This window comes from Seriola lalandi, unplaced genomic scaffold, assembly GCF_002814215.2.
Source record: "Seriola lalandi dorsalis isolate HSWRI2012SDOR001 ecotype SW California unplaced genomic scaffold, Sedor1 jcf7180002055008, whole genome shotgun sequence".
Taxonomy (NCBI): Eukaryota; Metazoa; Chordata; class Actinopteri; order Carangiformes; family Carangidae; genus Seriola; species Seriola lalandi.
This window is the reverse complement of record NW_019525551.1, coordinates 965,226-979,123: the sequence shown is the minus strand read 5'-3', so window position 1 is coordinate 979,123 and position 13,898 is coordinate 965,226. Positions and strand designations below refer to the sequence as shown.

The following is a 13,898-nucleotide window of genomic DNA, read 5'->3' as shown; positions in this document are numbered from 1 at the left end:
AAAGTTGCAGTACCTGAACACAATGAACATAGTGGGTCTCCATTTACCCAGAGTTTTAGGTTCTGGGGAGTTAGCAGTACATCATAAGTTGCCCCTATCAAGAATCTAATACTACTTTCCTCCATACTCCAGAGTTCTTTCCAGCTAAGCTTTTTCTTGTCTACACCTTCCCAATTCACCCACTGTCCCTGCTTAGCCTGGGCCACTGCCTTAGCACCCCTTAATATTTCCTCCTGTCTACGAACCTGCTCCACGTCTAGCTTTCTCTTCTGCTTGGGACCTGCTCTACTCCACACCGGTTTGCTTGGGCCAAGCCCCAAGCCTCCCCAGCCTATTTGGACATTACCCACAATCTCTGTATGCCTGAGCGTTGCTTCTGCCTCCTGCACTGCGATTCTTGGATTCCACTTTCTCCCCTTGATTGGGTTTGGAACCACCTTACTAACTACCGCATCTTTACTCCCAGATAACAGGAGCTCTGTCCTAACCTTGGTACATTTAAACTCCTCCACTAGACTAGTTACTGGGAGCTGAAGTATGCCTTTCCCATACAGTGCCACCGTGCTTAAACATCTAGGAACACCTAGCCACTAGCCAATGTAAAAGCTAACTAATCTTTCCATTTTTTCTGCAGTGGATATTGGAATCTCATATACAGACAGTGGCCACATCAGCCTGGGAAATAGCCCAAACTGCAGACACCACCGCTTCAACTTTCCTGGAAGCCCTGATTTATCTATTCTATCCAGTCCCTCAGCAACATCCTTCCGAAACTGCACTACCTGTTCTGCCTTGTACCACCTACCTAAACTCTTTACTGATTTTTCCCTAATTATTGGAATTTCCTCTTCGTCTATTACAAACTTCCTATCACTTAACTTCCCTCTGCTTATTGAGATACTTCTAGACTTACTAGGCTTGATTTTCATACTAGCCCACTTTAAGTTTTTATTAAGTCTCTCAAGTACTCTTTTCATACATGGCACTGTTGTAGATATCAACGTCATGTCATCCATGTAGGCCCTAATTGGCGTAAGGCGCATCCCATCCTGCCGCCTCTCTCCACCTACAACCCACTTAGAAGCTCTAATGATTACCTCCATCGCCATTGTGAATGCCAATGGAGAAATCGTGCACCCTGCCATAATGCCTATTTCTAGCCTCTGCCATCCTGCCTCCCAAATAAGGCTATGTGGCACTGAACCAAATGCATTTGCTAAATCCAAAAATATGACATTCAAGTCTCTTTTCTCTGTCTTGGCTGCCTGAATCTGATGCCAAATCATGCTAGTGTGCTCTAAACACCCTGCGAAACCTGGTATTCCTGCCTTCTGTACTGCAGTATCAATTAAGCTATTCCTTTCTAAATAACTAGTTAATCTCCATGCGACTACGCTAAAGAAGATCTTCCCCTCTACATTTAGGAGAGAGATCATTCGAAACTGACTCAGGTCTGAGGATTCCTTTTCCTTTGGAATAAAAACACCTCCTGCCCTACGCCATGCTCTGGGAATAACCTGTTTCTCCCAAACTATTCTTAATTGCCTCCACAAAACTTAAGGATATCAGGTGCGCTTTTATAAACCCGGTAGGGGACTCCATTTGGCCCTGGGGCCGAAGAAGCCTTTGCACGCCTGACTACCTCCTTAACCTCCTTCCACCTGGGTGGTCTAACATCCATCTCATGATCTATCTTTCCTACTGGCGGCATGTCAGGTGGAAGGCCTATTACTCTATTCTGCTCAAAATCTGAATATGTGTTTCTTAGATATTTTTCTACTTCTAACTTTGTTGCCTTAAGCTGCCCTCCCTTTTCCTGGTTAAACAATCCTTTAACAAACTTGAAAGCGTCCCTGTAAAACGCTGTCCTTACATACTCTTTATTCTTTCTCTTTTTCCTAAGATATTCAGCCCTTCTAAGTACTGCTAGTCAGCCTCTCAAATCTCCTTGCAACACATTAATTCCCCCCCTCTCTTCCTCTGTTGCCCTTTTCCACTGCTTTCTTAATTGTCTTCTTTCCTTAACTAATTTCTCTATTTCCCTTTGCCGTTTCGACTTAACTAACTGTGCTCTTTCAACCCTCTTTCTGTCTTGCACCCCAAATCTTTCTGCACCATAGGAGTAAATTATATCCCCCATCTTCTCTAGTCTATCGCTTGCATGTCCTCTTAGTCTGCTTAAAATTGCTGACAAATCTCTATTGACTGACTCCCATTCTTTCTTGCTATTTGCCCTCAGCCATTTTAATCTAGTTTTCTGCTCCATATTTCTCTCTTTGACTGGCCTGTTCACCTCAGTCTCAGCTGCATCCCCTCTTGTACTCTCCTCTTCCCCCTTTGTAGCTGTGTTATTGATATCCTTCGAACTGTGGTTTTCTACCTGTCGCTGGACTTCATCCGACTTATTCGATTGACTTCTTAAAATATACGGAATACATGACATGAAAGCTATATAAATAAACTTTCACATCATTAGATTTAAGTTATGAATGCCGCCGTGCAAACTGTTGAAAGAGATCTGTCACGCTTCATATCCCCAAGTGCAGTGTAGCCATGGTGTCTCTGGTTTAACAGCACCGTGCTTTTCAGGTGACAAGTGTGTTTACAATCTCTGTGTGCTCCAAAAGACTTTACAGCAGGAAAAGGGGTGAAAATTACCATGTTCATGGGTGTTGTGTTTACATAAATGATGTTCAGAGATGGAGCCAATAAATACCTATGTCTACTGTAGAGTCTTGTGACCTGGGTGTGATGTTAATTGTTTCCTTTTCCATTGCTGACAAAAGTCTGATGTTAGCGGATCTTAGCAGGTTTTTTGACCAGCGTAAAAGGGGCTTATATTCCTGATAACATTAAAACACATGTTGTACAACTGAGTTGTATTTGAATGTTATATATTTCTCTTAGGCCAAGACTCCAGGGATGGGCTTCGTGAAGATTCATGCTCCCTGGAACGTTCTCTGTCGAGAGGCCGAGTTCATGAAGCTAAAGATGCCCACCAAAAAGGTGAGACCTAACGCCTCTGTCCATTCTCTCTGTCCCTCCATCTGGGTCTCTTTTAAAACTAGTTATCCAGCTTTGTCACTACCTGTATGTATGTGCGCTACGTTTGTCCAAAACAACCCACTCATTCATGTACAGTATTCAGGAACAACATCTAGCAACACTACTAGTTTAACAATATTTTCAAGTAGCAGTCACACAATGTAGCTTTTTTTTAAGTATTCAGGTAGAAATACTCAAAACACTTTTCCCAAGACACAACATAACGGAACAAAACATTTTAGAAAACACATTTACAAATGAGTAAATTCAAATTCAAAAACGAAAACACAACATGCAAAACGCAACACCACTTCACGAGGAAAAGGTGAGGAAAACAGATCTTGCTTGCGACTGAACAGAGCCCAGGTCACTTGATTGGTCAGTGATGCTCTACAGAAGTAACCTAACAGATTCACTGACTGGCCTTGGATGTACAGTACCATACTACATTATCTTGCAGTGCCATTGGTATAGAGCCAACAATTATAACGCAATCCATATATAATCCATATCCCCATAAGTGAGTGGTTGTTGTTTGGAGGCAAACGTTTGAGCTACATGATTCATCTATTAACCAAATACAGCACTGTCAAAGGAATTTGATTTAATTTAAATCTTCCACATTGCACAAATAATTTGGATCCATAATGTAGTGTACCAAAGCCATAATCTTATAATAAAAAAATCCATGTTAATTGGGGGCACCATCATCTGAAGAGGAAATAACTTATTACTTTATAAATCCAGAATGAATTAGTCTATATATGAGAAGCTGTTACATCTTGATTCAATGAATCTCCAGCCTATACTTCAAAGGAACACACCAGGACAACGACTGTGTGTAAATAAAGAGATTTATTAACTACACAAATGTCTTACTATCTATGGAGTAAATGGAGTGGCGTTTATGTGTTGCTGTGTATCTCTGATGAGCATGCACGTTGGAAAACGTCAAAATGAGTGGGACAAATGAAGTGAATGATGAAATGGAGGACAGGAGGACGGTCAAGCTTACAACCAAGGCATTGGCTTGCAAAATTGAAACTCTCCAAAAGGAACGTCAGTCAACTGTGAAAAAACTTAAAGGGCTCACACATGAAATAAAAGAGCTCATGAAAATGGATGAAAATGCAAAGGATGTGCAATGCAACCTGGAGAAACTGATTCAACTGTATGAAAATGCAAAAGCAACACATGAATCAGTTATTGTATTGCTTCCCAAAGAGGAACAGGAAACCCAGAGTGACTGGTTTACACGCATAACGAAATGCAACACAGATTTCATGGAAGATGTGAAACAATGGCTTTTTGAGACTGAAAGACACTCTCTGAAAACAGGTCATGTGACCGCAGATCCACCAACTGCTACAGATACAGACATTTCTCCCATCTCACCTGATAAAGCACCTGTTGAATCAAAGGAGAAAATTCCCCACATTGAGACTCAACATGACATTCACTCCGCCCAGTCAAACATTAAGGCAACAGCTGACATACAGGAAGAAATACAACCAGGTGACAGTGTGTCAAATGTTGCAAGCAGCAGGAGGAGCAAACAACGTTCTTCTAGATCAAGCTCTAGAGTGTCAAGTACTTCATCTGCACACATTAAAGCTGAGGCTGAAGTAGTTCCTCTTCTTGTAAAACAAAAACTGCTGAAAGACAAACATGTTTTGGAAGAACAGGAGGAGTTGCTTAGGAGGAAAAAAGAGCAGCTGGAGATGGAGGCAGATATTGCTGCAACTTTGGCTAAAGTGCAGGTGCTTGGAGCTTCAAGAGGATTCATTGTACGGAGTCATCTATCTAAAATGTCTGATGGTATGACATCATATTTTGAGAAAGGACAACTGGAAAAGAAAACACTTGATGTTAAAGTAGGATCATTTGTGACAAAGTTACAAGACATGCATACACAAGGACAAATCCTCCCAAAGCAAGGTATTACCAATCCACAAACCAGTAATACACTTGTAATAACAACTCAATTACAATCTCTCACCACAGTTCCTATTCCAGTCAAGCATCAGAAATGCAGATAAACATGCACATGTGACATCTCCAACTACCTTACCTGCTTCAAATAACGGTGAACAGAACAATATCCTCTCAGTTATGGAAAAACAAAATGAAATCACCACATTGTTAATTCAGCAACAATGTCTTTCTTCTTTGCCAAAGAAGGAAATTCAGGTTTTTGCTGGTGATCCGCTTCAGTACCAAATGTTCATTAAATGCTTTGAACACAGTATTGAAAGCAAGAATGAAAACTCCAGAGACTGTCTATATTATTTGGAACAATATACAAGAGCACAGCCAAGGGAAATTGTGAGGAGCTGCCTACACATGGACTCGGACAGAGGGTTCAGGAAGGCCGAATCTTTACTGCAGGAGCATTTTGGTAATGAGCATAAAATTGCTACAGCCTATATGGAAAAGGCTCTTTCATGGTCATCAATAAAATCTGATGACACAAAGGCTCTACAAGCATTCACTTTCTTTCTAAGAGGATGTTGTAACGCTATGGAAGACGTCAACCACATGAAGGAGCTCGATATACCTTCTAATATGCTCATCATCATAAAGAAATTGCCCTATCGGCTGAGGGATAAATGGAGAACTATGGTCTGTGATTTCCAGGAAAAACACAGTCAAAGAGCTACTTTTAAGGATATGGTGAATTTCCTAGAAGGGCAGGTGAAGATTGTAACAGATCCAGTGTTTGGAGATATCAGTGACACAGCGAGCAAAGAGCCAAGGAGGTCAAAGTCACAGCCTCAACCAAGAATAAAAGGAAGTATCTTTGCCACCACTGTGACACTTGCAGACAGAGAAAAAGGTGATAAAGGCACCAAGGAAAAGGAAAGCTTGCTTGGTTTGAGGAGCTGTTTGTTCTGTGGAGGTGGACATGCTTTGGATATGTGTCCACATTTAGAAAAAGGGGCACATAATGAGAAAATTGCTTTCTTAAGAGAAAATGGAATATGTTTTGGCTGTCTGTGTAAAGGGCACCTCAGCAAAGACCGCAGAGAGCGACTCAGCTGCAACATATGTGGTTTAAGCATCCCAGGATGTTGCATATCCACCAAAGAAAAAAGGAAATGGACAAACAGCAAGCAGAAATAAAGGATGCAGCTAAAACGACTGCTTTAGCTTCTGTGCAAACCAGTGGTCTTACTGGGTCCAGTGAAGATAACTGCAAACTTTCAATCGTGCCTGTGCAGGTGAAAGCTAAAAAGGGGAATGCAACAGTGTATACTTATGCATTTCTTGACCCAGGTAGCACTGCATCGTTTTGTACAGTGGGCCTAATGACCAAGCTTAATCTCCAAGGAAGAAGGTCAAGTATTCTAATAAGAACCATGGGTCAAAATAAAGTCTTTGAAACCAGCATTGTTTCAGGCCTAGAAGTTGCTGGACTGGAGAGTTATTGGACCATTAGGAGGAAAAAAAGAAGATCCTCAGGAACAGTCAACAATAAATGTCAACAGGATATCAGTTGTAAAACTTGATGAGCTGTGGGAGCAACAGTTCAGGAGTGACTTCCCTGAGTGTCTCAGTGATGACAAAGAAATCTCATTAAAAGACTCTGAAGTCAGGAGCATAACTGTAAATGTTACTCAGATAATGTCCGAAAAGGTGGATCCAGTAACACACTTTATCCATTACTTCTCATCCTGGACTTGTTTGAAAAGGGCAGTAGCATGGATGCTCAGAATGAAAAGACTGCTTCTGGATCTTAGCAGAAAGAGGAAACAAGCAAGTGGTGTACTTGCTCAACTTCATCCAAATAACATCCACCAGAGAGACCTGCAAAAAAAAGGAGACTGGAAATCTCAAAACTCAGGAAAACCCTCATCTCACAGTGGAAGAACTGGCTGCTGCTGAAATGGAGATAATCTTCTTTTTTCTGAAAAAAAGATTTACAGATGAAATCTCAAGTTTAAGGAAAGGAATGAATGTTAAACGGACTAGTCACATTCCTAAACTCAACCCCATCCTGGAAAATGATGCGTTAAGAGTTGGAGGACGACTTAGCAGAGCAGCAATGCCAGAAGAGATGAAACACCCTGTCATACTGGCTAAAGATTTCCACATTTCTGATCGAATTCTTCGACATGTTCATGAAGAGGTGGGTCATGGTGGTTGCAACCATATGTTATCCAGACTACGACAAAAATGCTGGATTCCTGGCACCACTGTGTTGATCAGAAAAATAGTGTCAAAATGTGTTGTTTGTCGGCGCATAAATGCTACCCCCTGGACAACAGCAGATGGCAGACTTGCCCCTGGATAGAGTCTATCCTGATGAATCTCCATTTACATATGTTGGAGTGGATTATTTTGGACCCTTCGGAGTGAAGCGTGGAAGGAGTATTGTGAAGCGCTATGGTGTCATTTTTATATGCTTAGCTCTAAGAGCTGTTCACATCGAAGTGGCATCATCGCTTGACACAGACTCTTTCATCAACGCCCTTCGGCACTTTATAGCCAGACGGAGTCAAGTGAAAGAACTATGGTCTGACAATGACACCAATTTTATGGGAGCTCAGCTTGAGTTGAAGGAAGCAATTGAAAGCTGGAATCTAAGTTAGATTCATAACACACTGCTTCAAAAGGGAATCAACTGGATCTTCAATCCCCTTGCTGACTCACACCATGGAGGTGTATGGGAAAGATTATTTAAATCAGTACAAAAGGTTCTTAACTCCACCTTAAATGTGCAAAGTCTTGATGAGGAGGGTCTTCACACAGTTTTATGTGAAACTGAGGCAATCCTAAATAGTCGTCTATCTATATCTATCATCAAGGCTTCTACAGACCCAAATGACCTTGAAGCACTTACCCCAAACCACCTTCTGCTTCTTAAAAGTATGCCTTTGCTTCCACCATGACAGTTTGAGAAAGAAGACATATACGCTCAGGTGTAGACAAATTCAATATATGTCGGATCTGTTTTGGAAAAGATGGATTAAAAAATATCTTCCACAACTGCAGGAATGACAGAAATGGTCTAATATCGCAGACGCAACTTTACACCAGGAGACATTGTGATCATTGTGGATGATTCAGCACCTTGAAACTCCTGGATAACTGGAAAGATTCCTGAGACCATTCTTAACAAAAAGGGACTTGTTCATCATGTGCAGATAAAGACCAAGACCGGCTTTCTAAACAGGCCGATCAACAAAGTCTGCCTTCTACTGGAGGTAGAGGAACTTTGACATGCCTAAACTGACTTCATTTAGTTGTTTTTTGGACTTTGCCCCTTGCCCCTTGCACACACTACAGTACACAGACTACAGACTTTACTTCAGATTCAGAGTGATGGTAAAGATCACTCTTTCTCAAGACTGTGTGCTCAATAACGTCTGGCGACATTATGGAGAAAGAAGATCTACAAAATAGACTCTCCATAATGTTGGATTATACTTGTGTGTGATTATCTTTTATAATTATGTAATTATTATTGTTTGAGACAATAATTAGGGGCCGGTATTGTAGGAGCCAAAATATGTTTTTGTTTAGGTTTATAATTGCTTGGGCTGCACGTATTGCGTCACTTCCGTAGATTGACACATTTTACGTGATCACTTGGGTGGTGGCTGGAGATTTAGACAAAGGGAGTTGGTAGAGCTCCGATATTTTCTGTTGACCGTCACCATAGTCATCATCATCACCATCGTATTATCATCACTTTATTCTCACAGTCGGATCACAACAGGTTTTTATATTTTTCTGGAACAGCTGCTTGTCAGTCCTTTTTGAGTTTTTTCATTCAATAAACCTTCGGTAAACATCATCTGGATTTCTGTATGATTTTGTGGACGTGTCACAGACAGGAGCCTAAGTCTGTCAGCGGCCTTTAGGAAAAGTAGTCGCTACAGCTGGATTATATGGATTCATTGTTGGAGTTAAACTAAGGCTTTACCCTCCAATTATCAACTTCCTTTCTGATCTCCATCTGCGGACCTAGTGTTTACATTGGCACTGTGACCCACTGACCCATGATGTAGTTTACGTTTTTTATGATTGTAAAGAATAATACACAGATTTTGAAACTCGACACACAAGAAGCAAAATGTCCGCCCAGGTTTGCACAACTACTACAACCACTACTAATTCTAACTCTCAGCCTCACACTTTTTGCAAAACACTACACACAGCATTTTGCTACACACTGCCACTTACACAGACAGTATCTATAATACTGTATAGGCCTACTGTATTTTACAGTACATTATGTTCATTTCATCTTCAGTTCACTATTGAGAATAAAGAGATTTTGTTTCCCCATTGCGTTTGTGTTCATATTAAACCAGGGAGAGTGGTAATGTAAGAAAACATTTGTCCTCAGTTCTGCAGAAAAGCTGCATCTCTTTTACCGACTATAGACAGCAAACACATTAGTGTGCCTGCCATTTTTTGTTGATAGTTTTTCACTTTTGCAAAAACACAGTTCCTCAAACTATGGCCCTGTTTGTCAAAGCTCCACACACACAAACCAAAACCATATACACAAAATACAAAATATCTTACATCTCTCGCAAAAGCAAGCACATCGAAAACTATATAAACTTTTCTGAAAACGATACTTTAGCTTCCAAATTTTACACACAAACACCAAATACATAGATCTTTCCACTGCCAGCTGCACACGACTGTGCTAAATCTAAAACATTTTTCACATTTCTACTTTTCTCATGATATATGCTAATTATAAATAACACTATTATGTTTTTTGATATTTCTCATTTGTAGCATGCTGTTAATTGTAAGATGATTGTTCTTCTGCTAATAATGTGTTGTAACTGATTAATTTTGACTCACTTCATCTAGTTGTAACAGGAAATAGAAGGCGATCAATTAACTTTAATTTCCGAAATTGATGACTCTCTGGAATTTCATCACTCCAGAAATCACTTATGATGATGCATGGCCCTACCCAGTTGACAATAGTTAGTAAAAGTTGAAGGATTGAGTAGAGGTTGGTAATATTCACCTTTGTGCAACATTAAACATACCAGCAGGTACTCAGAGACATTTACTTACATGGTATCAAAGGTAAGAACACACAATGTCTAATCTAGTGAATGTATATAGGTGTGTGTGTGTGTGTGTGTGTGTGTGTGTGTGTGTGTGTGTGTGTGTGTGTGTGTGTGTGTGTGTGTGTAACCCGGGGTACCTGTGGTTCTTGTTCTGCTCAGGTGGACAACTGGTTCATGTGGAGCTACTAACCAAGGCTGCAGAGCAGACTGCTGTGTCCAGCTGTAGTTAGTGGGCTATTTGTTTACCAGTTAACATGGGCTGATTAACAGAGGCTGAACTTTTGAAATGAAATATCCAAATATAGAAACCTTTAATGACGTGATCTGTACAATGCATCTGAAAAATAGACCACATGCTAAAGTAAGATTGTCCACGATATATGATCATCAGATCACCTACCCTTAGGTTAAACAGTTCTGTGCTTAGCTGTGCTATGCTAGGTTAGGTTAGGCCCAGTCCATGGAAAAAGAGGTCCTTTCCAGTGTTGCTTGTACAGTCCAGTGAGTTTGCCCAACACTGTAAAGTTTTACTTTTACTCTAACATGCCTCATAAATCCACACTTCAACAGTTCAGACCTGCTTAACTCACACCTGGCTTTAAATGCAGTCTGTAACCTCGTCCGTCATGAAATAACGGAATCATGAGAGTTATCTTTACCACCATTACCATAAGCTTCTCCCAGTTTGGATTCCTTCAGTTCAGTAGTTCGGGAAATCAAACAGACCCAGTGATTATAGCCATTAAAAACACTGATTGAAGCAGTTTCACATTTAAAGTCAGAGATTCACCGACGCTCTTTGGCAGTCACAGGGCATCTCCAGTGGCTGGGAGCTGAGCTGTCTAACATTTAGTCAGCTTTTTTCTCTGATATCCGAATGTCCGATGACTAAGATCCTTCATCTGGTTAAAATATAGAGCTGAAAACCACCAAGGTGTAAAAAGTGTATGTGGGTTAAAGTTAGAGAAAAGTAAATGTTGAGCCTCTGTCAGACAGATACAACACTGACACATGATCATAAAGGTTTTTATGTCATTCACAGCTGACAAATGAAACGGAGCGTTAACCAGGATTAAAATCACAGATTTCTCTGGTTTGGGAATTGATGGAAACATTTGGGATAATGTAAGAACACAACTCAACATATAGGTCTAGTTGTTTTTAGACATTTTAATGTGGAAAATTACAGATTATAACTTTAATCAGCTGGTTTTCTATAAAGGCAAAGACAGCAAGTTAATGTTCTGGCCAGTTTAAGAACTTATGCTTATGCTTTATTTCTTATTTCAAAGACTGTGTCAATCTCACAAGCAGATGCAGAGGGGAGAGTATGTAGGTGACTCACTGTACCTTTGCAGTAATCTTGTAAATGTGTATAGCTGTCCATCAAAAATGTAATCAAATATTTATTGTCTTTATGTAACAAAACAGAAACGGATCCACTGCAAAGGTCAATTACAGTATAGGTGCTGGAGTTGGTAGGTATTACAGTTGGAATGATTTGGAAAAAGCTCATAGGTTTTGTACAAATATGTATTCAGGTGTGTCTGGCTTTTAAATAGGAAGTATTGGTGTAAAACACTGGACAGGATCCACAACAAGCAGACTGAACTCGATACATATGTTTAGTGGGGAGGTTTTCTCACTCAGTTACACAATGTGCTGCAAGGCTAGCCATAGACTTATTCACTGGCCAACCATAATGCAACATATTATGCATCTGCATTTGAAAGTTGTTGGCAAAGACCACACTAGTATACACTTTGTTTATAGCTTTTCATAAAAGAAAATGAAATATACTCTGGCCCTGTCATTTCTTACACAATTAAGTGAACAATATACTGTGTCTAATAGACTCAGCTTCTGTGATAGTACTCACAACAATTCTGGGTATTTGCATTACACTGGTGAACTTCAGTTTACTACCAAGCTGCAAACCTCCGAGGCTAAAAAATAAAGCCAATACTGAAATACCAAAAACTGCACTTCTTCAAATGGCCGCCTAAGGGTGGCTCCAAAAGTGGGTCAATCCCCATAGACTCTAATTTTAAAATGTCCAACTTTACAGCAGAAATAAACATGTTTACAGCCAGGTACAAAAAATAGTTCTCTATGGCTAATTTACTGCTTGATGACAACTGTACAGAGGGTGAATTTTTATATAATTCACCTGTTTACATTTTATTGTAAGGTTTAAAGTTATGAACCAATCAGGGCATACTGCTTTGAGAGTGCACGAAATGTAATCTCGGCTAATTTTGCCCATTTTGCCCATTTTTGGTACTGACAAGATGGTGACGACGGAAACGCCCACTCTGAACTACTCTTCACAAATCTATGGGTGATGTCATGGAGGCTACGTCCATTTTCATTCACAGTCCACTACAGGTGCGGATGGAACCTCACCAGCTTTTTCAGTTGGTATAGCCTTGATGATGTTTGGCTCATTTGGCAACACCAAATTGCATTGTTGCTGTAGGCATGTTCCCTGTAACTGGTGAAAACTGGTAGTTTTTCTTGTCATGTCATGTCTGTGTGGCTTGCTTTTCTTCAATCCTTTTAGCAAGCTCAAGCTTTAGCAGACTGAAACAGGTTTGAATCTTGCATTCGACTTGGCTGGGGTCCAACCAGTCAGTGTGTTGGGTGTACTGGCTTTACCATCAGCTTCCAACACATATTTCATCAGAGCTTGTTTCAGCATTTACACTGATGCTGCCCCTTTTGATGCAGTGGGTTTGATTCCATTTCTTTCCAGGAACTGATTAACTCCTTGGAAACAAGTTGCAGGATGGTGTCTAATACTGAATACAGTCATGAGCAGAGAGTTAAGACCGGCCTACTGTGAGTTGCGCTGTAGCTGGAGACCCTTGGCTGGAACCCAGGTGGCTGTGGTTGCCGTGGTAACCCTGGAGACGCAGGATCTATGTGGATCCTCCTGGAGGCTGTGTCCAGTTATCACGGTGACAGATTCTGCGGTGTCTCAGCAGTATGCTCTTGTGGAGTTTGCCAGGAGACTTTCTGTCTCGGGTTCTCTTGATTTCTGCTCGGCTTCTCTGCAGGTGGTCGTGGCCAGATGTGTATCTGCCGGCTTCTCTTGCTGGTTGATGCAAAATAAACTCTAATGCCCTTAACTTTGGCTGGATAACTTTACAGAAGACTGCCGTTGACCAGATGACTCTAAAACAGTCAAAAGCTTCAAAAATGAAAACGTGATAATCATTAAAAGTTCCAAAATTACTCTGAGGCACTTCTATTGTTTTGGTTCAGTTGGTCTTGACGTGGCTTATAAAAATAAAAGACCGGCGTGTAGACTAAAAGAATGCATGTGGCAAAGAAAGGATAAAGGACACGGAAGAAAACAATAAAGTGCAAAATGGCTACGAGCTGTGGCCGAAAGCCTGTGGCTAAGAGCAATGAGTTTGTGGCTAGGAGCTTAGAGCTAAGAGCTACGGAGCTACAGAGCTACAAAAGCTTAGAGCAGGGGTTTTCTCAACTCAAAAGCAGCCGCGCCCCCCCACTATTATTACTTTTATTACTGTTATTGATGTTGCTTTGTATGTTCCACGCAGGATTTAAAAAAATGTTTCAAGAATAAATGTCATACACATCTTTATTTTTTTAAAACAAGTTTGTATGTTCTTGAACATATTTTTAAAATATTTTAAACATCTTTATCTGCGAATGTGCTCAAATATCTTTTTAAACACAATCTTTGTATATGTTTTTAACATCTTTTTTTTTACACATTTTAACACCTTTGTGTGTTTTTAAACATATTTTGAATACATTTAAACATCTTTTTGTTAA

At 40.4% G+C, this 13,898-nt stretch overlaps 1 protein-coding gene across 2 annotated transcripts in view; it reads left to right on the top strand.

Annotated features, from left to right (window-relative positions):
- The window catches only part of LOC111647727 (anoctamin-1-like), a 138,501-nt gene that overhangs the window by 21,042 nt on the left and 103,561 nt on the right, over positions 1–13,898 (top strand). For both annotated transcript variants that reach the window (XM_087171550.1, XM_087171551.1), the window contains exon 3: positions 2,908–3,006. In XM_087171550.1, coding sequence (XP_087027676.1) covers positions 2,908–3,006 — 99 coding nt within the window. The remainder of the gene's footprint in view (positions 1–2,907; positions 3,007–13,898) is intronic.